The sequence below is a fragment of the Staurois parvus genome, unplaced genomic scaffold (assembly GCF_062004578.1).
Source record: "Staurois parvus isolate SC_StPar_1 unplaced genomic scaffold, SC_StPar_1.0 ptg000080l, whole genome shotgun sequence".
Taxonomy (NCBI): domain Eukaryota; kingdom Metazoa; phylum Chordata; class Amphibia; order Anura; family Ranidae; genus Staurois; species Staurois parvus.
In genome coordinates this window covers 10291169-10316630 of record NW_028317876.1, presented here as the reverse complement: position 1 = coordinate 10316630, position 25462 = coordinate 10291169, and the positions used below count along the sequence as shown (strand labels likewise).

The 25462-nt window shown below is 39.5% G+C and overlaps 1 protein-coding gene across 14 annotated transcripts in view; it reads left to right on the top strand.

Moving 5' to 3' along the window:
• The window catches only part of TENM3 (teneurin transmembrane protein 3), a 1391898-nt gene that overhangs the window by 956469 nt on the left and 409967 nt on the right, over nt 1-25462 (top strand). For all 14 annotated transcript variants that reach the window (XM_089669645.1, XM_089669651.1, XM_089669650.1 and 11 more), the window contains one exon: nt 22266-22331. In XM_089669645.1, the coding sequence (XP_089525771.1) occupies nt 22266-22331 (66 nt within the window). The remainder of the gene's footprint in view (nt 1-22265; nt 22332-25462) is intronic.

Sequence of the window (25462 nt, the reverse complement as noted above, 5' to 3'; positions counted from 1 at the left end):
TTTGGCATGCTGAACATATATATGTTTTAACTGTGTATAAATCTGTCTGCCTGGATTAAAGTGCTATACTGGGCAAAACCATTTCTTGGTGTAGGCTGGTGATTTTTAATGATGTTTGTGGGGTTTTGTGGTTGTTTTTGTGCCAAGGGCACGTTTGCATCTCTTCCATCATAAGCCTTGGTCTTCTGAACTTGGCTTACGGCCATTCCAGAAATCTATTTCTAAATGCAGCTGTTGTATAAGAGGTATGGCAGACAACATTTTTGTTTATAAAGCCAAACAGTTTCACAAAACACTTTTATTTTTAATAAATGCCTACCACAATATCTTTCTCCTAATTGCATAGCTGTTTTAACATATCTAGTTCGTTCACAGCTTTGTTAATGTAGCATTACCTCAGACACATAATTCTTAGTTTAAACAATTATTGTGTTTGGTAGTTCACTTACTGTATGCTACACCTTGCCAAAGAGCATCACATTATTCAGCTATCTTGCAAAAAATACAGAGATTCTCCAGAGCTCTTAGCGTGGACTCCTGCGGAGAATCTGATTTTGCCTGCTGATTCTGAAGATCTGTCCAGGAGGGTTGCCAACAGGTCACAAATGTTAACCCTCTCTAATTAACACATATTTATCCTACTGACCCAGCCCTGATTATCACTCTGGGTGTAAATATGAACTTGCCTGATCATTTCGTACAATGCATTCATGCCATCAAAGTGTTCAAGATGGAATAAAGGAAGAGAACAAAACACATGGTATCATTTGCCAAAGGTGCACATTTAATGCCAGATCTCTATAATTAACTTTATAATTAACTTTAAAGGGAAAATAATTGAATTGATAACCTAAAAAGCACATTTCAGTCAAAACTGAAAAATAAAGTGTACATCCAGCCAAAAGTTAATTTCAGGATAGTGTGGGGAAGAGTGAGCAACTAGCCACTTTGTCAACCTTGTCAAGTGTATCTTGCTTATCGCACTATATTTGTCCTAGTAATCATCAACAAAACTGAATGTGTGGGAAAATCAAAAATTTTGAGTTGTCACCATGAATAAAGGGAAAATCTTCCAATGGGGACATTTGTTGCATCACCAGACCAAAAATAGCTTTCCTTCTGATTTTATATGAAGCTAAAGAGTTAGAAACGAAGCTTTATATACTGTATATATATGCCTTAAGCACAGGAGCGCAACGTTAAGTACTTAGATCCAGTGGTGTATTTAGGTTTCGTGTTGCCCTAGGCAACACAAAAATGTTGCCCCTCCACGGAGAGACCCTGACACTGACCAACACCCCCCTCCCCCACGAAGAGAGCCTGACATTGACTAACAACATCCCAGCTCCCCCCCCCACCCGAGAGAGCCTTCACTACCACCACCCTTCATACAGTGGCAACCTCCCCCCACCCCAGCGAGAGAGAAGACACTCACCTTCACAGCTCCAGAAATACCCGGGAACAAGAGTTAGGCTCTGCATACACCATCAAGCAGCCTACAGCCTCTCTCAGATTCCACCTGATCCCCATGCTACATGTGTCCCTTCTTCCATCCCTTCTTTTGGGGTGTGGTGCTGCCCCCCATGAAAAATGATGCCCCCCTGAAAAATACCGCCCTAGGCAAATGCCTTGCTTGCCTTGTGGTAAATATGCCTCTGCTTAGAGCTTCAGTTTTTCATCCACTGCTATAGCGCACTAGTCCACATCACTCTCTTTTGTCAGTATTCTGGTGCTCCTGGAACACACCTGCTTCTCATGCCGGAACATCCTCCTGGCTGTTTCCCACATACAGAAAGCTGGATACTAAAACAGGTAAATGCGAAGATGTTCGAATGTAATACAAGAAGTAGAGACAGAGCTGGGGAGAGAGAGGAAGTAACATAGTACAGGCTTGAGGAACTACACTCCTACAGACCTTGTTAAAAACGATGCACCACGGGTGTCCCCATAACTGCAAACATGTATGTTCCCATCGGACACCACACTTTTGTCAGAGCATTCAGTGGCCACAATCCTTCACAGCCATCTCTCCTCCAAAGCCTGTATGCACCTGCCTATTGTAAGCTACTGAAAGCCATGGGTTAAAGCATAGCTTTGTGCTGTGTGTTCAGCAAATGCATAAGTCTGGGAGTTATATTGGGATAATGGCAGTTTACAATAGGAATAAAACATGGATAGGGAGGAGGAAAGTAAAATACAGCACATATCCCCCCACCACCCCTCTGAGCATGCCATTCAGGCACATGCATGCTTTCTGGACTATCGAAAATGTAGAAACAGAGAAGTACTGACCTGCCTGGGGGCACCTTAAAGAAAGATAGTATGGATCTATTAAAAAAAAAAAATCCTTGTTTATTATGTCATTCGGTGATGGTTAGTTTGTTGATTATTCTTGCAGGATACTTGTGATATATAGATCAATGCATGGCAACAGTGCAGGGATCCAGGAAGAGTGCTTTAGTAACACTTCTAACCAAGTTAAATTCAATAGATAGATAGATAGATAGATAGATAGATAGATAGATAGACTATATTATATGCTTTAAATATACTTTATTCAATCACAGAACTTTAACTCAAAAGAACACCTAAACCACACAATTAGTTCTACAATCTTCAATAATCCAAAAATGTGTAATTTCCAAGTGGGATCCATAAGTGGCACGTCTTCTAGTTCTACAGCCCAGTCTAGGTCAGATTCTTGGATGTCATTTATAAATCTAAACTGATCAACAGACTTGCAGTGAATCAAGATGAGCAGGATGCCATTGCTGTATAGCCTTGTTAATCATATCATGTATATATAATGATCTAATCTGGTTTTCCTTATGTAGTACAGTGTATATTACAAATCTACCATTTATTTCCCGAAACGGACAGTAAAAAAGAAAGTTTACTTACCTATACACCAGCGGCTGTTGTCACCTTCAAAGTAATCCCCTTGTGAAGCAACACACTTTTCTAGACGGCTGTGTAACTGCTGGAAACCATCCTGGAATTTGTTTTCTTGAACGCTGCACAGTATCTTTGTTGTGGCATGCTGGATTTCCAGAATGTAATCAATTCTGTGTCCTTTCAAGACATTTTTTTGATTTTTGCAAAGAACGAAAAGTCAGGAGAATAAGGTGGTTGGTCAAGTTTCGAAACAGTTTTCTGGGCCAGGAACTTGCGCACACTTCATCATGTGCAGGAGTATGTTGTGGTAGAAAATTTACTTGTCAGCTCAGTTTCTCTTTTCCTCCAAACAGATTCCCTAACCTTTGTCTACATTTGCATCTGTCCTTTGCATTTTTAGCTGCCCACTTCTTGCATCATCATGGACATCTCCCTGCCCTCTTTAAACATCTTTATTTCACAACATGCTGATCACAATCAAGGCCCTTAAGGCTGAAAGAGAACTGCATCACTCCTGGTCAGTCCACCACTATATTGCTCCACAATCAAATAGTTTGCAGGTCCAGTTTGTACCGTAATCATTGGAAAGAAAGCGAGTGAATGACTGCACACTTGAGTAACGAAAACTTCAGCTTCTTAATTTTACAATGGAGATTCAGACAAAAATATACTTGCAAAGGAAGCATGGTTGACGCGTTTCACTTCACCATGCCCGTAAGACCCTTTCACACATGAGTGTTGTTAGCTTGTGATATTCTTTGTGCTGAATGTATGTTTCATTGAGGTAATGTGTTCATTTGGAATGGGCTGCCAATGCACATAAAAGTGAGCATGCACCATTTTAGTAAATGCCCCATGCCACAGAGCATAGATGGTTTCCATCTGTGTCCTAAAATGAGTGTCACTCCCCAAGCATGGAAACATAGTGGCACCTTTAAAATCTGCTGTTTTAAGCATGCTTATTTTTTCCATGAAACATGCATCTGTAATAACTAAAAGATTTTAGAGACTGGGTTTAGTTCCACTTTAGGCCTTGCCTACAATTGCAGTGCCCTCTGAAACACGTTCTGATTTTGGATCACTATCCAGAGGGCATTTGACAGGCAGTGAGGAGGCATTATATTGTGTTATATGGCGTTATTCCTTGAACTCCACACAAGCACACCCCAATAGCGTGCGGTGCATGCGGTTGTGGGGCACCTCTATTCGTTTGAATGGGTTAAGTTCAGCGGGTCGGTACTGCATTGGGGATACGTTTTGCAAAGCATTGCAGCTGAAGCATATGTGCACCCACATCTGCTGCCTTTATGGATCAGGCACATATTTTTAAAACCCACCGACCACAATTGTAACCAAGTCTTGAAGGGATACAAAGCTTTGCTTTATTGTTGTATAGAGAATGTGTGAAAGTGCAGGTTATAGGTCCATGGGATAATATAATGGATCAAGATGATTCAACTTATGCCTCATGAATGCCTCTATGCACACTACAAATGAATAATAAAATATCTATATCGCATTTCATTTTATTTACAACCAAAAGAACCCTGCTAATCCTCAAAAACACCTCAATTATTTCACACCAAGTTAATTCAATATCATACTTAAATGTTCCAGCTCTCTAGCAACATTCTCGTGAAATGCTTATTGAGATTCATGTATAATACAGATTTTTTTTTTCCCTAAACGGCTGGGAGTGTCAGCTTGTTGATACAAAACACACACTGATCTTTCAATCAGCAGGCCTAAAATAAAAAGGCTCTGGGAGCAGTGTGGCAGCTAGACGAAGGCAGGCTTGTTATTTCAGGCAGTTGTATGCCTTTTGTTGGCTCATTTTATTAGCTGTAAATATTTACATGAGATTTCTATGGTGCATTTTGAAGGTTTATGCTGTGTATGAGGTCCTTTACCTACTCATTGTTTGAATGAAAGCCTCTGCTGTCAGTCATTTACTTATGTTCCTTTTATTGGGACTTTGCAACTTGTGCGCACAGGTTACCAGCAAAACTGTCATTAATTTGCATTTCTATGAAACAATCTCCAGAAGAAACCCAGCCAAATGATATATGAAGAATTCCATATGCAATCTTGTTCTTTTCTTCTGCAACATACACATTATTTGCCAGAAAGAAAGACTGTATTTTTTTAAAGTGTGTCACGTAGTTATTATTCATACAGCTGTATTATTCTATGATATATTCTAGAATGGCACATTGAGATGTTTAAAGAGGGTGTAGTGGGATTAAATGTATTCATGAGCTCCGGCTCCAAGGTCCAGGGTTGTATAAACTGTTGGATAAAAATAAACTCACTAGGTGAATAAAATATGCAAGGTAAATCCATCTTAAAGGGATTTCCAGCATTAAGTACCATTTAACAGAGCAGTTCCAGGCAACAAGTGAAAGCATTCACTGAGCTACAAATCTTATACAGTAAACACAGCAACTGTGCTAAAGCAAAAAAAAGTCTCAGTTGACCTGATTCAAAATTTTTTTGTATTCCCCTTAAAATTAATTCAGCTCAACTAGGTAGGTAGGGAGTGTACTTCATGAAGTGTTGTGTAACATACAGGGATGTTTGATTCCTATTGCCTGATGCCCGGGACATGTAGTTCTGGGCGCCGGGCAGGTAGTTTTTCTCTTCCTTTAGCCCTGCTGCTTGCAAGCAGCAGGGCTCAACTTTCAGGTGAAGCAATCGGCGGTAGCGCTGCTGCCGATTGCTTTCACACAGTGCCAGCCTCTCCACGCCCCAGGTGAGAGGTTTCCCAGGCTCCGCTTGCCCATCTGCGGGCCCGGCACGCCATCGACTAGAGGGAAGGGAAAGCAGTGGACAGGTCCGCTCCCCTCCCCTTCTTGTGCTGACCTGGAAGTGACATTACGATGTCACTTCCGTGTCCCCGTTGAGAGATTGCAAAACAATCCCCGGTAATGAATGTAATATGGTGCAGATGTGCACCACATTACATTCAGTGGAGCAGAGGGGAGACATGCAGGATCCTTTAGACCTTGGATGTCTCAAAGAGAACCTGTCACCAAAAAGCATCACATAGGAGACTTTGTCCCCTCTGTGATAAAAAAGAAAAGTGAAAGAAAAAGTTTTGGTTTTTTTTGTAAAAAATGAAAGTTACACCCAAGCACATACCATCCCCCCCAAAAAAAATTGAGGCCCCCCACATATACGCAAGTACAAACGTAAAAGCACATGCTGGGGCGCCTACGCATGAAACCATCGATTGTGATACACATGTCACATATTGTTGTGCACGCCAGAATGAGAGCAATAACTCTAGCACCAGACCTCCTCCGTAACACTAAACTGGTGACCTATAAGGAGCTTTAAAAGTGTCGACCTATAGAAAATATAGGGTACTGGCGTTCGTCACCATTTCACAAGCGCACACAAATTTAAGGTTTTACAAGTTGGATGTCTATTTTCTCGCTGCAACCTCATCTTTTATATTTTACAAAAAGATATGGCAATTTCTTGCTTTTTTGTACCCTAAAATTAACTTACTTGTATTTCTTACTAAAATTTTGCAGTAAAATTATGCGCCATAAAAAATTGGAACTACCATTAATTTATTCTCTAGAGTCTCTGCTTTCAGAAAATATATAATGTTTGGGAGTTTTATGTAATCTTCAGGCATAAAATGATTTTTTAACTTCTTCACGCCGGCTGCACACAAATGTGCGGCCTCCCGGAGTTTGGGTCTAGACGACGAGCGGCCGCACATTTGCGTGCAATTAACAAAAAACATATGTGCTGAGAGCGTGCACCCTGCGCGCTCCCAGCACACATGTCCGGTACTCACGAAAGGTCCCGGTCTACTCTTTCGATCGGGACCTTTCCCGATCATGTGATCGCCGTGATGACGCGTCACGGCGGTTACATGATCCCTAAACCCCGCCCGTTACGCCTTCCGGCTTCTGAAACTCTTAAAGGGCCGGAAGGCACCGGCAGGAAGGGGTTAAACGTGTGAAAAAAAAAAAAAAGCAAAATTGGGTTTGGCGATGAAAGGGATAAAGGCAGGGAGGGAGGAGGAGATAAACAGCACAATGGTAAAAATATTACACGTTTAAGTCGTCATAAAGCGACTTTTTAAAAGCCCCCCGACATTCCTAAAATCACTTCCGATTTAAATACAATTTTGGTTAAATTTTTTTTTTTATCAGAATAAGTAGATTGTCATGAAGGACAAGTATTTATTTATTTATTTCAGATACTTATATAGCGCTGTCAATTTTACGCAGCGCTTTACATATATATTGTGCATTCACATCAGTCCCTAACCCTCAAGGAGTGTACAATCTAAGGTCCCTAACTTACATTCATACATACACAGAAAAGGGCCAAGTTAGACAGGATCCAATTAACCTACCTGCATGTCTTTGGTGTGTGGGAGGAAACCCACACAGGCACAGGGAAAACATGCAAACTCCAGGCAGGTGGTGCCGTGGTTGGGATTCGAACCAACGACCCGAGTACTGCCAGGCGGAAGTGCTAACCACTAAGCCACTGTGCCGCCCAAGTAGATTAGTAGATTAGTAGATTAGTAGATTGGGGCCCCAGATTTAGTCCCTGGATAAGTAGTTTTTTTTTAAAATGTCCACACCCCTGACATAACATCACCACCAATTACCCAAACATTTAAGTCAAGTTTAGTATCTACATATTTTTTAATACAAACTTTCTATATATGAGGGGCAATGAGGACAATGTTCTATCATCACTAGCAGGTGCATTCCAGGATCACTGGATTATAGGAGTGGGTTGAACTAAAGCTAGCCATACACACTTTGATTTCTTTTGTAGTTCAGAGTGTCGTTTAGAGATGACACTCTTTACCAAGCCCTAATATAGGTCTTCTATTGCATTTCATCAAGATTCTAATAACATCTTCTGCTCAAACCCTGAAGAAAAAGGGAGGCTTTTCCCCTGAAACACGTTAGCTGTATTTTATGCTCTTAACCATAAACATTTGTAAACAACTTTTTAGTGATATCAACTTTTTTACTAGTTGCTTATCAATACCCACCCCTGATTTTATTGGCTATTGTATTCAGACAGCTGTAACACTCATGATTGTCTGAATGCCCAAATAGTGACTGCATCTGATTGGATGGAGTCACTGTGTGGTTGACAATTTTCCAAACAGCTCCTTCTGTTACCATCAAGCCCAGATGTGCTGACAGGACCACCCACAGCTTGAAATTTGTTCAGTTTAGTGGGAATTGTCCAAAATTCCAGCCCTGTATGACCAGCTTAATATAGGAAAGCGAAGCCTGGATTGGAAAATGAGCTACTCCGCAAAGAGGCCATGCTCCCTATATAGATCTCAAGGTTTATTGTTTAGAACCTGGAATCATGATGTTTTCTTCTACACATACGTAGGACAACCATTTTATGTCCCTGGTCACGGCTCATTATACACCCTTTCTGTGCACACAGTGGATATCAACATTTTATGCTCTAATTAGCATTTAATAAGCATTGATTGCTTGCACAAAGTGACAGCATTTTTTTGACCTTTGCAAGCATATATTCCCCAAATAAGTCAGGCATTTTTTGATCTGAGAAAACGTTCACTTTTTATTTATCCTTTAATGCAGATATGCCATTTTGCGCCCTGAGCCAAATTCTCTACCCAAAGCAGTGGCAGTCTTCTGATAGCCCGAGGCTATGATCAAGAGAATACACCCTCCACAATGACAGAGATATGAGGAACAAAGTGTAGGTGGCAGTAAGATTAGTACTTTTGTGCTTATGTTTATTATACGCCTTGACAGTATTTGGTCGTGGTATCATAAGGTTTATAGGCTTGAACAAATTGTTTGTATAGGTTTGCTTGCGTGCCTGTTTACTATCTGTTGCTTCACCTATTCCCTGTATCACAGCTGCAAAGCACTGCCATGAACTGCACCCTTCTCTTCTAGCATTGTAGATGACTCAACATGCTCTGAATTGTAGGGCTGATTGTGTTCATAAGAGGTGGATGTCCAAACTCTTCTGCTTTCCCCTTGAGCAAAGGAAAACCACTTTAATTCTGTTACTGAATCATCCGGTCCAATGTTTGTCTAGCGGCTGTTCATATTTTGTGTGCACCTGGTGTACTAGTTTAGATCCGGTTTTTGAGGATATGCCTTGAAAAAACACAGAAAAATAAAAAAAAACAGCTTGAGTGTTTTTTCTGGCAAGTCAATAAGTGCGGTCAATAAGTAGAAAACAAATATGTACATTGACAGACAGACTTCCACCATCTTACCTTAATGGATAGGCTTAGGTTTACTGGCCATGGGTAGATGATAGCTATGTAAGGCAGTATTGACTATCTGTACAAATTATGTAGCTGTGGCAGGAACAGCAGGGTCTCTCAGAAAAACACTCTATAAGCTTTATGCTGTTGAAATAAAGTCCAATCCTATATGTAGTTATAGTTATAAAGAGTTGTTGTAGCTGAATACACAGGCACAAGATTTTCACCTGCTGATGTTGCAGGAGAAACATGAAATTACCTCCTTTTTACGCTTTTTATCACACAATTTCAATAGCGTGAGTAAAGTAGAAGAAGGTCCTCTTGGTATATTAATTTTAAACTGGGAGAAAATGTAACCGAGTTGAATTAAATGTAATTGACTTAATTTAAGTGTTTTAATTAATTTTATTTTATTTAAAGATAAATAACTATTTAGATTTTATTCCTCTTTATCATAGACTAATCTGCATTATACTTTATTCAGGAATACAAGATGAAGCTTTTATGTGTCAGCATAGCATAGGGATGCTAAATTGAAAAATCAGCAGAAGACCATGCACTATGTTCTCTAAATCCCAGTATCATGCTCTAAACATCATTCTGCCGCGTGTGCTGGCTGTTCAGAGGCTCATACATTTCCGTATGGTACACTGTAACTCTCTATCTGGGTTTAATTTGTGCAAATGAAGCATCACTATTCCTTGGAAATGTGATTTGCTGGTCTGCATATCGGTGAGTCCACAGAACTGCAATAAATTGAATGTTATAAATTGTACTGCAAGCTTAAACAGATCAAGAGCATATTTTTATGATTTCTGCTGCCCTGCAAATCAGACTAATCTGCTAGAGAATGTGCAAATAATCCAGGCATATCTAAGTATTGCTATAAACTTGCAAACCTTTGTCACAGGCAGCAACACAGATAAACCTAAACCATGACGCAGCGTCTCCTCCTAAATGCTGCAACCAACTTTCCCTATTGCCTGTTTTAGAGCATAACAATAATTTATTGTGAAACACAATTGTTCTGTTTTACCCCTAAATAATCTATTCAATGTAAATCCAATCAGGTAGGTCTTCAAATAAAATTGTTGGAAAAGGTAAAGGAGATTGTAACCTGCTTTACTTGAGATAAATAAATAGATAATCTATCCACTCTTAACACTTAGTTTGTATGGTAGTACCACAGGAGGTTAAAGCACTCTAGAAATTATTATTGTTGTTAATCACCTTCATCAAACCAAACGTCTTGGTTAGTTGCTGCCAGCAGTTTATTTAATTGTATTACTTTGTAGCCGTATCATAATGCTTTTATTATTTCTTTAAAGGTAGGTTTAGGTTAACACCTCTTAATATATTCTCTATTTGGAACTTCAACAGGGATATTTATGATAAAGGATGAATAGAGATATTTTTGTAGTGAAATGGTTCCTTGGGGGGAGAGGGTTGGCAACCCTGCTTATTAATTGATTTTACCTGCAATCTAAAGGCCAAATTCATATCAGGCCAAACCTGTTCTACATGAACACGACATAGATACCAATCTTGTCTCCAAATATCACCCAAACCGTACTCTCCGCTCCTCGCACGACCTCCTGCTCTCTAGCTCCCTTGTCTCCTCCTCCCATGCTCATCTCCAGGTCTTCTCCAGAGCTTCCCCACATCCTCTGGAACCCTCTACCCAAATTTATCAGATCATCGCCTACTCTGCTCATTTTTAGGCGATCTCTGAAAACCTATCTCTTCAGGGAAGCCTATCCTGCCCTCAGCTAATAATGCTTTCTTCTATTCCTCCTACCAGTCCATCCCCCACAGGGATTATCTTTTGTACCTCTAGCCCCTCCCTCTTAGATTGTAAGCTCCAAGGAGTAGGACCCTCCTAACCCTCTTGTATTGAACTGTATTGTTGCTGTATTGTCTCCCGTTATATTGTAAAGCGCTGAGCATCTGTTGGCGCTATATAAATCCTGTATTATAATAATAATAATTAATTGATTTTACCTGCAATCTAAAGACCAAATTCATATCAGACCAAACCTGTTCTACAGGAACATGACATAGATACTATGTGTTAGTGTATTTTTGCATAAATGTACACTTCAATCTCAGATGACCATCTGATATGGTCAATTTTAGAAATTCATCACAGTGCGGGGAAACATCAGACAGCCATCACTCAATCACCATCAGTGACAAAGTGTGATTTTTCCACTTCTATCTTTTAAAGTAAAGGGTTATGCTGGGCTTTTTGGTTCTTCTTCCCTATACAGTAAAATGCGTGTGCTATGCTTGAATATAACTGGTAAACTATAACAATGAATAAGATAATAAAAGACAAAGGATTCCCAGGAAACTGAGGATTATCTAAAGTGCCTCCCAGCAATAGCAACCTGCCTCGCAGCTGTCTTTGTTTAATTGAAACATCAGAATCAGCTGTCTGATAGGGGATAAGTCTGTTACTATGCTAGAAGATAGTTGATTTTTCATGGCTGCCTTAAATAGTAGTACTAAAGACATTTTAATAACATTGCTTCTTTAGCCAGTGTTTTAGTTTTGAGTAGTTTTCATTTTAGGACTATATCAGTGTAAATAATAGTGTATATTCTTTAAATAGTAACTTGATTTTCAGATTAATATTCAAACCCCAGCATGAAAAAAATAATTTAGTCACATAATTATAGATGAGTTGCATAATTAAGCATTCATTAAATAAAAAAAGTGAAAGGAAGGGCCATTAATAAGGGTGAACTGTAGTAGTTTTATTTTAATGGAAACAACAGATGGTTTACACTGTGTAATCTTATTGAAATTTTTCAAGAACGTCTTTGATTATCAATCCATATAATTAATATTGTTATTTTCTTATGCCTTTTCTAATAAGAAGTGGTGTTTATGCAACATGATTAATATGCTCGGCGTCATGTTGCAAGCTCGTTTGATAGAACAATGGCCTAGACTTTCACACAACGACAAATATTTAATTTGGTTTAGATTAATAATCATTGTCCTTTGTATGGATTGTTTTTTTGGTGTTTCAGATTAATACAGTTGTTTCCACAACATACAGGTCTGCAGCTTTTGTTGTTTACAACCTGGTGTATGGTATGCCGGAGACATCTTAGCTATTGATCCATCTTTAGATTGACGAAAGAAACACTCACACACAGACACGTACAGCAGCTTGTTCTGGGGATTTGCCACCACAATGTTGGAATCCAAGTATACTGATCACTCTGAAGACTTTCAATTAAGATTTCCAGTATCCTACTGATGATCCAACATTTGTTTCTCAGAGAGAAACATTTTCTCCACATGGGCCTAGACAGCTGATAAGCTCTGCTCTAGCCACAAAAAAATAAATTGCCCACTGGCTGTAATGAGACATGTGTCCAGCAAATTTCTATTTTCCTCCGGGAGTGTCTTCACGCCGCGTGAGAATCAATGATTATTTACTGTCGTTAATTCCGTTAATGCCGCTGCGTGCACAACACATGAGAATCTGGAACTGTTAGAAGAGCTGGAGTTATTTGGGGGAATGAGTAAACAGCAAATTAAAGGTTCTTTCCACGTATTTCGCAAAGATTAGGATAACTAGTTTCTCTGAGCAGACTCGCAGTTTGTGGTGCGCTACACGCTGGTGTTTTAAACGAGTTTCTGTTATTTAGTGGTTTCTACAATTACTTTACAAGGGCTGAAAAAATAAATTTGTGGATTACACAGTGTGCACATAGAGCACTTATACCAACTGGGAAATGTTTAAATTTCTTCTGTGTTCTAACCAGACTTATAGAGGGAAATGCCTTATTTTGTGTTCAGAATGCTAAATCAGTTTAGCTCTCTACTGAGTCAGTATAAAATAGCCTTCCTTTATTTAAAATAGAGTAGGTTTGGCCTGGGCAGGTAGATGCAATCTTCTATTGCTTGGTTGCAATTGTTTTAGTTTTGGATGGAATGGTGAGGTGTTGGAACATTTCTCAGGTATTTATTGGGGGAGGTTCCCCCCTCTCCATTTGTACTGGTGACCATAGTCACTGGGACTGAAAGTAAGAGGACATCTAAAATTTTAAGCCTTTGCCAGAACAGAAGTAGAGGGAAAATCTTCCAATAGGGGCACTTGTTCCAATGACATGGGGCAGAGGGGATTTCATTCTCTTTGGAAATATATCCTCTCCCATCCTGTTGTGTCCATAGGACAAGATGTTAAAATAGAATTCCGGCTTTTACTAACTGTGCTTAAAAATGCTCCCTCCTAACACCTACACCAACTTACCTGTGTAAATGTATTTACTTACTTATTCTCAAGCCGCTCCAGTCACGTAATCTAGTGTGTCAGCTAGTGTTTGCTACAGGGGAGAAATCACTCAACAACAGCTGATAGTGCCTGAGCACTATGTCACCCACAGGCTTACTATGGCACTCCCTCCTCTCCCTTGTGTGGCTACTGCCTGACATGGAAACCGATCATGTGACCGGATCAGAGCGGCCTGAGAATTGGTAAGTATAGACATTTTTTTTACACAAGTTAGTATAGGTTTTAGAAAGGGAGAGGGAGTGGAATTCTACTTTAAGGGAAATCTCCCCAAAGAGACACTGATAGGGAAAAAACAACTGGCAGAGGATTTTCAAAATGGGGGAAAAAAAACATTTTGGCTTGGATACTGTATTCTTAAATTACCTTTAAAATGTGACTCCAGTTGTATCACAATTAAAGCTGACATTAAATTGAAATTTCAATCCATGTATGGGTATCCTGGTTGTACACAAGTTGATTTATTGATCGACTTGTCTGTCGATTAGGGCCCCAACTATAGCCATCAATACTAATCATTGTGTTCTGCCAGCAGAGAAGGCTTTCCACTGGCAGGACACAATAGTGCTGTGGGAAGAAAGGAAAGAAAATTTCTCGATTTCCCCATCAACATTGACAATGTTGACCATGGAATCAAGCAAATTTCTTTCCTTTCATCTGTGGTGGAAGGAGAGAAAATTGATCAACCTATGGTCTGCCTAAGACATCATCAAGATGCATTTTGCCCCCTCTCTTACCTATGTGGATAGGGGCATGCCTTTATTAAATGAACCCGGTTTAAGCCTAGTGTTGCAATGAGAAAAGCTGCAATGTCTGCATCCCTTTACAAGAGGATTGTCTAGATCATGACTTTTCAGTGCAGACTGCTTAGAAAGGCAGTAATCTAAACTCATTGGCAGGAAAGTTCGGGGGCTGTTTTGTACTATACCACCTTCAGGTAGTCATATTAGATGAAGCAATTTTTTACAGTTTTAGAAAATTACAGTGTCAGAGGATTGCAATGGAAAACAATTTTATTAACATTAACTGAAAATATCATCATTTTAGCAGTTACTGTATATGTGTTATATACTTTCCTTAGCAAATTTTCCTTTATGTATAACTAGGTCAATCTTTAAAAAGACTGGTGATTCAAGCTATCAATGAACAATGATTTGTAATAGTTTGGGAGAAATAATTCATGCCACTGAAGAAACAATTTTTTTTCTTTTCACCTGGCACACATACGTGTTCAACTTTCTTTGGACATTTTGTTAATGCTAGCACCGTATGTTGTGTGTGTTTTTTCGTTGACATGCTGTTTTACTGCTATGTCAGAGAATTAGCTAGTCCCGCACAAGAAACCTTGCCTGTCTGACCATTTTCACTTTATTATCGTCACAAATAACCATTACTAACCAAGGGTCTTCCCATTAACCTCTGGTCCCCTTTTCCCACTACTGCTCCGCTTTAACCTCAAGGTTAGAGAAGTATCCTTAGAATCAACTTGGCACTAAAAGACAAAGAGAATACAAGAAAAGCACGGCCATGAAAATTCATGAAGAACATAACATTTAAAGGCTGTTTGGTACTTTTTAGAGGCATTTTGTGATCAAGAATTTCCTTGGCATCGAGTAATTGATGGATGATACCATTGCTCCCTTAGACACAGGTCAATGCACAAGCGTTTTTTATGGAGCTATCTGTCTGGCTTTAAGTACCCTAGCACGTGCAGAGAGCTTCTATGTTCTTTTTCTTATTATGGAACAATTTAACTACTCACTCTTTTTTGTGTATGTGGAATATCAAATAACTTATTGTTATAATACAGAGCCCAAAATGTATACTATGTTTTGTAGTATCACTTGTAAGAATAGGCTTTTTTGAAGAATATAGAATAGATAGAATTAACTCCTTCATTAACTGCTAATTACCGGTAACTGCTTCACGGAAGAATTTAACAACAGTTAAGTTAGGCCGATAAACTTCAGCACAACTACAGCCAAATATTTTTTTAAAATAGTTTTTGGTTTATTGTCTATATTTGGCAATGGCTTGTTTGTTTCTAGTCCACTGGACAAGCGGTGAAAGGAAATCTCTTCATTGGAGTCACTAATAGGAGCAAAATCATCCATTTAGAAAACTTTAGGAGTTTAAAACCCTCCATCAGGTTTTTAGTAGTGTGTTAGTACTGGAAGGATTTTCCATCATATTCCGTCCCAGTAATACTTTCTGCATTAGGGCACAACAGCATATCACTGGGAAAGTAAAAGAAAGCAAAACTCCCCAAAAAGGACTGAGGCTAGAAACGTTCTTCATTGTACCCATAATGAAAACAAAGTATCACCTGTGGTTTATGACTTTGAGTTTGTTACAGTTGAAACAGATTATAATGGTTTGTGTGCCATAAATTACCCATGACAGTTGGTAACTCCATGCAGAAAGGCCATTTCAAAAAATCCTTTGGAATGTTGTATTGCATTGGAGACATGAATATTTGCAGATATTAAAATGTTGTGTGCTTACACAAGGTTGTAGGATAAATATCTTGTTTCTGGTTCAACTTAGGAGTTCCCAATTCACTGCTAAGGTAAACCAGGTGATGAGCTGTTCTGGTGACAACTGTCTAATGCTAACCCTATACAGTTAGATTTCTCTCATTCGGCCCATGCAGTTGTTTTCCCTATCCATGCTAAACGGCGTGGATGGAGAAATCACCCCTGCCGGCTATTGTATTCAGGCAACCAAAGCACCTCCAACTGCCTGAATACGTGAACTGTGACTGCATCTGATGCAGTCACTGTTCTATCTGTAATTCTCCAATTGGCTCAGTGCTGAAAGGTCCAACCATAGCTTGAAATTTGGCTAATTCAGGAGGTATGATCCAAGATGTGAGCTATCTATGGCCAGCCTAAGAGGGGATTTACTTCATTGGAGAGATTTCTTCCAACTTTCTGTTGTGCCTATGCACATGTATTTGGCCTGCATAGGGATCCAGTCACTGAAATGTTGTTGCCAGTCTATACCATCACTTCAATTAGTATGAAATCCTCAGCTATTTTAGCTTAACACATATGCATTCACCTGTAAACTATTTGTTAAAAGTCTTACCCCTGAACTCTTCAACCAGTCTGTTGGAGAAGTGAGAAGCAGGGGCATGCCTTGCCATTCTAGGCTACAAGGCTGTGTGTTTCTATTTATGCGCAAAGTGTATTAACACAGCTATAATCCCTGCTTACAAGGATGGCTCCATAAGACAATGAAAAAGAAAGGACCCACCCTGAAACAGGACACCTGGGTGCCATCGGTCATGGCACCAACTTTAGCTGGAACATAGACCAGGATTAAAAGATAAAGAAGCTACATACTCAGTAAAATTTTAACCTCTTCTCTACTGTGCTATAGCCGAAAGACGGCTACAGTGCGGTTATCTAGTTCTGGGATGACCATCGACGTCATTCCACAACACGCCCTCTGCGTGCCTACAGACACAGCTGATCCTGTGATATTGTAAACAGCCAATCACAGCGGTCTTTTACCACATGATCAGCTGTGTCCAATGACACAGCAGATCACCGGGTAAATACAGTTGTCGGTTATCAGCTGCACTATCCTCACGTTGTCACAGCATGAGGAAAGTGCTGCCAATAACCAGAAATTTTCAGAGAAGTGATAGCCACTGATCATCAGGGCACTGATGATCAGTGCCCTAATGATCAGTTCCCTGCAGTGCCGCCCACCTGTGCCACCCACCTGTGCCCACTAGTGCCGCCCCCCTGTACCCACCAGTGCCGCCAACCTGTACCCATCAGTGCCAACCACCTGTGCCCATCAGTGCTGCCCAACTGTGCCCAGCAGTGCACCCACCTGTGCCCAGCAGTGCCACCCATCAGTGCTGCCCAGCAGTGCTGCCTATCAGTGCAGCATCATAAGTGCCAGATCATCAGTGCCGCCTATCAATGCAGCCAATCAGTGCCTGCTATCAGTGCCTTCCATCGGTGCTGCCTATCTGTGCCACCTCATCAGTGCCCATCAGTGCTGCCTATCAGTGCCCATTAGTGCTGCCTATCAGTGCAGCCTCATTAACGCACATCAGTGAAGGAGAAAAATTACCTGTTTGCAAAATGTTATAATAGAAACAAAGAAAAACTTTTTTTTTCTCAAATTTTTGGCTCTTTTTTTGTTTATAGCGCAAACAATAAAACACCCAATGGTGATTAAATACCACCAAAGAAAGCTCTATTTGTGTAAAAAAAATTATACAAATTTCATATGGGTACAGTGTTGCATGGCCACGCAATTGTCATTCAAAGTGCGACAGCGCTGAAAACTGAAAATCAGCCTGGGCAGGAAGGGGGTATAAGTGCCCAGTAGTCAAGTAGTTAAATCAGCTGCTGAAGGTGCTTGCAAAAAGAGAGGGTTTCAAGTAGAAGACAGGTCAAAACCCCACATTCTAATGATGCTATATAAATCCTGAATAATAGAAAATAATAATAATAACTAAGCTTAAATCTATTCCCACACCTATTCTGAAGTCATTCTGGTCAGGTCACATGTTCAGGTTTCATCGCTGGCTTCAGTGTAGAGGAGGCACAGCAGACAATGGGTGCCCCATAGTAAGCCTATGGGTGACATCATTGCACAGGCTCTGCAGCTATTGTTGGTGATCTCTCATCTACACTGAAGGATAGGATGTGACCTGGCCAGAGCACCTTCAGAATACGTAAATATACACATCTTTCCTTTTACAGGGTAGATAGAATAGGCTTGGAATGGGGGTGGGAGGGGATTTAAGCTTAGTTAGGTTTTGACTGGCCTTCCACTTTAATATCACTTTAGCTTGCTTACGAAAAATGCATTGATTCAGTCTAAATATTCTGTTGATGTTAGGAATTCTATCCCAGCTTTGTTTATTGGATATAAAATCATTTCACACAGATGAGTAGCTATACATGTACTCTATTTAAAAAAAGAAACCTTTTTTAAAGTACCACCTTGTGCTTACACGAATCAAAGAAAGTGAAACATTAACTGTTCCAGGTCTCTGAGGACCAGATGGGGAAAAGTGGGGTTAAGGGCAAATGCTTACTTATTGATTTTTATTTTCAATTTGATTGTCTGCGTTGCAAAACTGGTCTGTCACAAAAGTTTTTATTTTAGATAGTTGTCCCTTATTAAATATACTTAAGAGCATATAAAATGAGCATTTCATAATCTTTTTTTCTGATAATTTTTCATGTGGTTTACTACATCTTGGCTGATTGTCTTTTGTCCTCTCAATAGAATTTTTTTGTTGTAAACTAATAAACAGGGGCCCGGACAGTCTAGGTACTGTGTATAAGGATGATCCTGTAACATCTTCGTGATTTGTATGGCAATTTCCACCCAGGAACCAGGCATGTTTGTGCATAAATATATATTGGAATGTATAAATTATGTATTGGTTTGGGGACTGAAAAGAATGTTTCACAGACATAAAGTAATTCTCCCTGTATAATACCTATTATGTGTACAAATACACATACAATAGTTGTTTTATGTATGTTATTTTTTGACATTTTTTTAAAACCTAGAACTGTGGAAGAAAATTTTTTTTTGTCACTAAATTATGACATTTATCAGCGATCAAAACAAAAACAAAAGAATGCAAAAACATTAATAATTTATATGTTAAATATGAGGAAAGTTCATAAATAATAAATATGTGCTTTAAACTATGAATTATTGATGACAATTAATAACTGATTGCTTACAACAATAAGCAATCATAAATGCTTATTAATATTCACTCTGAAATTAGTTCTGTAGGAGACGTGGTATGGAGAGTGGCCCACTTGTCATTAATATGAAGTCATAAACTGGTATATTGTGTTTTTTCCATTAAAAAATAACACACTGAAAACGAGGGGGATTTGTTAATATGTATTTTTAGTAGCACAGAGTATTTATGTGCTGCAAATACAGTCATTTTGCTGGTGACATTGGTACAGCACGATATTTGGATTAAGTACAGATTCATGCTTTGCTGGTGGTTGATGTGGTTCTTAGTAATTTATCATTGCTTTTATGTTTGTATGGGAATGCCTTTGATAAACCTCTATACCCCCCAACAGAGTGTTTTTTTGTACACAGGAACAGTAGAACCCAATAGTACCCACACACTGAGCCACTATGCTTAACATTAAGCCAGCCATAAATGGATGGAACCTCGCCCAGTTCAGCAGGGACCGGACAAGATTCGATCCATCAATGTATAGGCTGGTTGTACTGAAGTTGATCTATTAATCAACTTCAGTACAACTAACCTGTTGGATGTTTTTAATGTGGTCACTGCTGGCGGCTACAGTGATCATTGTGTTCTGCTAGTAGGGAAGGCTCCCCACCCACAGAACACAAAAGCGCTTTGGGAGGGATTCCCCCATCAACACTGTGTTGAGTAAATCAAAATTTCTTTCCTTTCACCCATAGTGGAAGGAAGGAAGATGGCATAATCTATGGGCTGCTTAAGTTGTGTTAAAAAAGTTAAATGTCTACAGTTCCATTTTCACCCTCTGTAATTTCTGAAGTGTAGAGATGAATCAAGAATCCCAGTTTAGGTATGTTTAATTGTGAGGTTGTACATTAATGAAGCTTTCCCTCCTGACTAATCCATTGCTCCATCCACCTGCTCCTAAATCCACAATCTAAAAGCAGCTGCACTCCACAATCAGCATAAAGTTTGTTTTATTGGCATGAATGGTCAACCCTTATCACCACCTGTGATCCTCTCTCTTTGGGGCTTGATTGTAGGGAAGTAAAAGCCAAAAAATAAATGATCCAAAGTAAGTGAGCGTTGGCCATTCTTGCCAATAAAATGGACTTTATAATGATTTTAATGTGTGGTGTTTGCTCCTTTTAGATTGTGAATTGTGTGTGGAGATGAGATCAGGTGTTATGCCGACCCGGCATCCACAGTGTGGAGCTTGAGTCAGAGGGTTGACTTGGAGCAGTATTGTTATACTATACGTGCTCCACTATTGCCCACACTTATTGTGCCTATAGTAGTTCCCCTACAAATGCCATCGGTTGATGCCACTGTTGCATAATAATGGGGTGGACTGACCTTTTCTGAAAAAATGGCTGTTGTAAATGTAGGCAATCCAATATCTAAGATCATTTTGTAAAATTACAGGTTGACTACAGTTATATTTGATAACTATAAGGAAGATCCATTGAGAAAATATGACAGTAGTGACCACAAGCACCCATTGAGGTTGATTTACTAAAGACAAAATGGGCTATTCAATGCCAAAGGAATTTTCCCTTCGCTTACTAAATGTGATGAAAAGCCAATTTGCAAACAATACCCAACATGTTAAAAAAAAAAATAAATACTTTGCTTGCAAATGTTTGAATGACATACGTCAGCAGAGCATCATTTAATTCACTAAGTTATGAAAAATTCCCTTGCAAAGCCAATAGGCTATTTGTTTATGGCAGTGTTTCTCAACTCCAGTCCTCATGGACCCCCAACAGGTCATGTTTTCAGGATTTCCCTCAGATGAAACAGCTGTGGTAATTACTAAGGCAGTGAAACTGATCAAATCACCTGTGCAAAATAATGGAAATCCTGAAAACATGACCTGTTGGGGGTCCATGAGGACTGGAGTTGAGAAACACTGGTTTATGGTAAACTAACGCCATTGCTTCTGTGCTTCACTAATCTATGTACTTAACGCTCTAAGTCTACAGGAGTAAGGTAGAAGGTTTAAAGCCAAAAGCTAGGCATTTTTTTCCCCCGAGAACAACAGGCAAACAGATATCTGCCTATCTTGCCACTAGTGCTGGCCCAGGACCCATCCAGATCCTTACCCTATACTGTTGGTCAGCCACCCTTCTCCGCAGAGTACTGAAGGATCAGGACCTGCTGGGAGAATTTCAGACAATCTGAAAAAAATCTTCATGGGTAGTAAAGAGCATATCCAACTGCCTGTGACGCTCACCATCACCCTCTTGCTGTAAAAAAAAAGCAAGATAATTGCAAGCAATGCATGAAATCATGAGTATTGCTTGCTTATATGTAGCCATCTGTGGACATAAGCAATATGTTATACATTTGGTCTTATCTAAGAGGCCAGTCAATAAAAAAAGCACTCCTATGAACGCATCTGCTAGATCTCTGTTCACATGTCTAGTTTTGCTAGTGTTGTTAATTTTTTTTAATAGATGTTTTATATACACTGATATTATAATTTTCATAGTGGGATGCCTCTTTAGGATAGAAAATTGGATGCTACATTCAATTCACGGTGGTATTTTAATCCTCATTAATAAGCAAGCAACACAGCCTATACTAAGTGTATTACCTTTGTGCATTGAGCCTGTATATTTCCTTCATGTCTTCTGGGGATGGCCTTTTTCTTTAGCTTGATGCAGGCTATTGCACCGGGCACTGGACTTGTAATCCTCAGCTATCACATTTTTGCCCTGCAGCAGTAATCTACATAAATTCACTCCTGTGACCCGTGCTTAGCATAACCGTGTTCTGTACAGGACTGCATAGTGCTGTGGCTGTTTGTTATGCAAATCCTAAGTCCTAGAGAGATCAGAAAATGGCTATATGGCGTATACGTGTCTACGTTTTGTAAGCCTCTGACACCTGGGAGCGGATAAAGTTATTGTTGTGTCTGTGCTGATATTACTGGGGCATTTCTCTGGAGCTCAAGCACAATGCTGCTAGGATTTCTCAAGTTCTGTTTTTTTTAATGTTTATTGTTTGTTTTTGCTACTGAAAATATTATCTTTGTTGTACAAGAGTTAAAACTTTTTTTTTTTTTTTGCTTATTTTAGATTTGTTGCAGTGCAAGCAACCAGCCACACACAGTCGCACCCTAAAATGTGAAAACGGCTTTCTGGGTAGGTTATTCTTGTACACAGTTCCAAATTATGCTGTGTTTTCATAGCTTAGAAATATCCATCCTTCATCCCAAATTCAGTTGTTGTTTTATGTGGGGCTTTTTAAGGGCTTTCTTTATTTCTTTAATTCCAAATTCAGTTGCTGTTTTATGTGGGGCTTTTTAAGGGCTTTCTTTATTTCTTTCATTCCACTAAACTGTCTCTTGAAGTTGTACCCTGAAGGGCTTGTTCACATGTGTGTTGGGCTGTGCTTTTTGCACACCACCACACATTTATGGTGTGAACAGAGCACATAGAAAACAGTTACTTCCCAGGTGGCCTATTCACATCCTACATGCACAGTGGTGTGTAAAGAAGTGCAGCTCAACAGACATGGTGTCTGACACTTATGACGTGGGCCAGTCAGTGGAAGTCCTCTTTACTCTCTCTTTTGGTTTAAGCTTTTTAAAATTGAAGTGTGGGATTTAAAAATAACAAACATACATACTCACCTAGATGGATGCAGGATCAGTCCAGTATTGTATCTGTCCCCCACTGCCACTGACCAAGAACTGAGCAATCAAAGACCACTGATTGCTCAGTTCTCAGTCTTCAGTGGTGACTGTCAGTCACCGGCTCTGTGCTCTGGCCTTCCAGCGCTCACTGGAGCTTTGGGTTATGAAGGGGGCACACTGAGAAGCTTAGTCAGTTACCAGTCAGGAATATAGACAGATCCCGACAATAGGTCGGGATCTCTCCAGAGTGTGGAGCAGCTGATTGACATCGGCTGACAGTGGACTTTAGTTTTCAGACGGCTGAATCTTGGTCACAAGAGTGCAGAGTGAAGTGCGGTTCTGTCACCTGAAGGAGAAATAGGGCCAAAAGAGCTTGGTCCTAGATTTTTAAGCTGCCTGTGGGTAGTGGTCAACCTGTTCCACCTGATTCAAGAGGCAAACAAATATGTGAATAGGTAGGCTCTACAAAAACTGTGCATCAAAGGAAAACAGCAAGTCTTCAACATCTAACAAATACTTTTCCTATACCAAATATAATAATATGAGAGCAAGTGGACTCTCAAAAACGTCTAAAAAAATAATATTCATATATCAGATTGAATTTTCTGAGGATGCCGCCAGGCGAAATGTAATTGTTTGCTCAAGTGTATTTCACTTTTTAGGGGCAGCTGTTAACCTTTTTTGTCAGCTGATTGCGGGCAATATCTGTTATTGTTTGAACACTCAGTCACATAGGCGCCACAATATTTCAGTTATATATTGATTCAAGAGGCAGTTTAGTCAGAATCTGCAACTGGGGGAGAAACAAGTTTTGTTCCACTTTATCACATTTTACACAAGGGCTATTGGTTCCCATTGCTCTCAATCAAATCCAGTGATGAGGGAGTGACGAGGGAGCAGGGGCCATCAATAGATGAACACAGTGTGGCTCAGGAGCAAGACCACACAAGTACCCCCCCCCCCAGCAAGTAGCTTGCTGGGGGGTACTTGAAGACAGGAGGAGCCAGAAGTGCTGGTGGGGGACCCCAGAAGAAGATAATCGGGATTGCTCTGTGCAAAACCATTACACAGAGCAGATAAGTAGAACATATTTAAAAAAAAAAACAAAACAGACTTTATTATTACCGTACTTTAATATGTGCAAAGTTTTAATGACTGAACTCACTATGATGCAGACTATTTCAGAACTAGTTAAACAAATATGGAATAGACAGAATATTAATGTGCTAATTGGGTGGGGGAATTGTGGTGGTCAGATTGCTAAAGATAAACTAACAATCAATTTAATATATTCCCAATTGATTACACTTTGCACTAGCATGTATACCTCAATCAAAAAAAAAATGAGGTGCAAAATGCAGTAATCTATATAATCAGATATACCCTTTTATGAGGTTAAAGGTGTGAAAAAAAAGATAAAAAAAGAAAGAAAGAATGATGATTGCTGGTTGGTTTCTATGGGTTACTTGTTTTTTGATGTTGTATACATTTATATAGGTGATGCTGATAAAAATCGCTGTTTGGTTCATAGTGCACCATTTTTAGCAATGCTTTTTATAGCTGTTTTTCATATTACTAGCTCAGTTATTGGAAGAGAATTAGTGTTCTAGGTCACAGGTACTAAAGCTGCTGCTCCATCCTGCTGCTATGGTTACTACAAGCTGTCTACTACCAGTATTTTCTATATATGATAACCCATGCCTACATTGCCAACGTAGCGGACCCTTAGCATATTATTTCTCTTACATACCGTATGATATTTTTTATTATTATGATAAATATGTGTACAATATATGAATCATTACTAGAATGTTATCATTGGTCATCATCCAGGTAGGGGACCCATTACTGGACCATGGTTACTGGACTTGGAGACCAGGGAGCTGTCCTGACAAAAAATTCTTCAGAGGTTGACCACATGTGATGATGACAAATGCTAAACATATATGATCGCAGTCTAGTGATTGCTAATTATTTCCATGTGTTTCTATATACAAGTGCCAGATGTAAAGTGCACAAAGCACACCCAGAAATTCAGTATTATATTTCCAGCACCAGCCCTCTATTTCTAGAATAACAAGTGGCCCATTTGGGGTGGATGTACAGAAATAAATAAAGGCTGTGGTGTTATCAGTAACAGTTTTACTGTGGTACAGCTACCTGTAAGGAAATTACTTTTCTGAGCATTTAGGTGCACAAGACTATTTTAGCTATATATACTGCTTCAGCCATGAATTTTAGGGAGGACTCTCCCTAAAAAAATGAGCCTAATGAATGAGGTGAAATTTCACTTTGCATAAAAATAACCAATCATATACAAGGAAAAAATAAAACCACATATTTGCTTGCATATGATTGGATGATGGAAGTCAGCAGCACTTCGCCTTATTCACTAAGTTCTGGGGAAAATTCCCTTAGAATGTGCTACTTCCCTTGCACAAAATTAACAGAATATTTGCCTTTAGTAAATCAACCTCATTATTTCTGTTTACCAATTTTCTCAGTTTGTAGCATAGCTGACAGTTGCAGTGATGGTGAGCCATTAGCTACATTTATATACATAATTGCATGGGCAAACAATGCCATGATACCTGGACAACTATATTTCAAGAAAGTCTGATCATTTTGTAATCAATA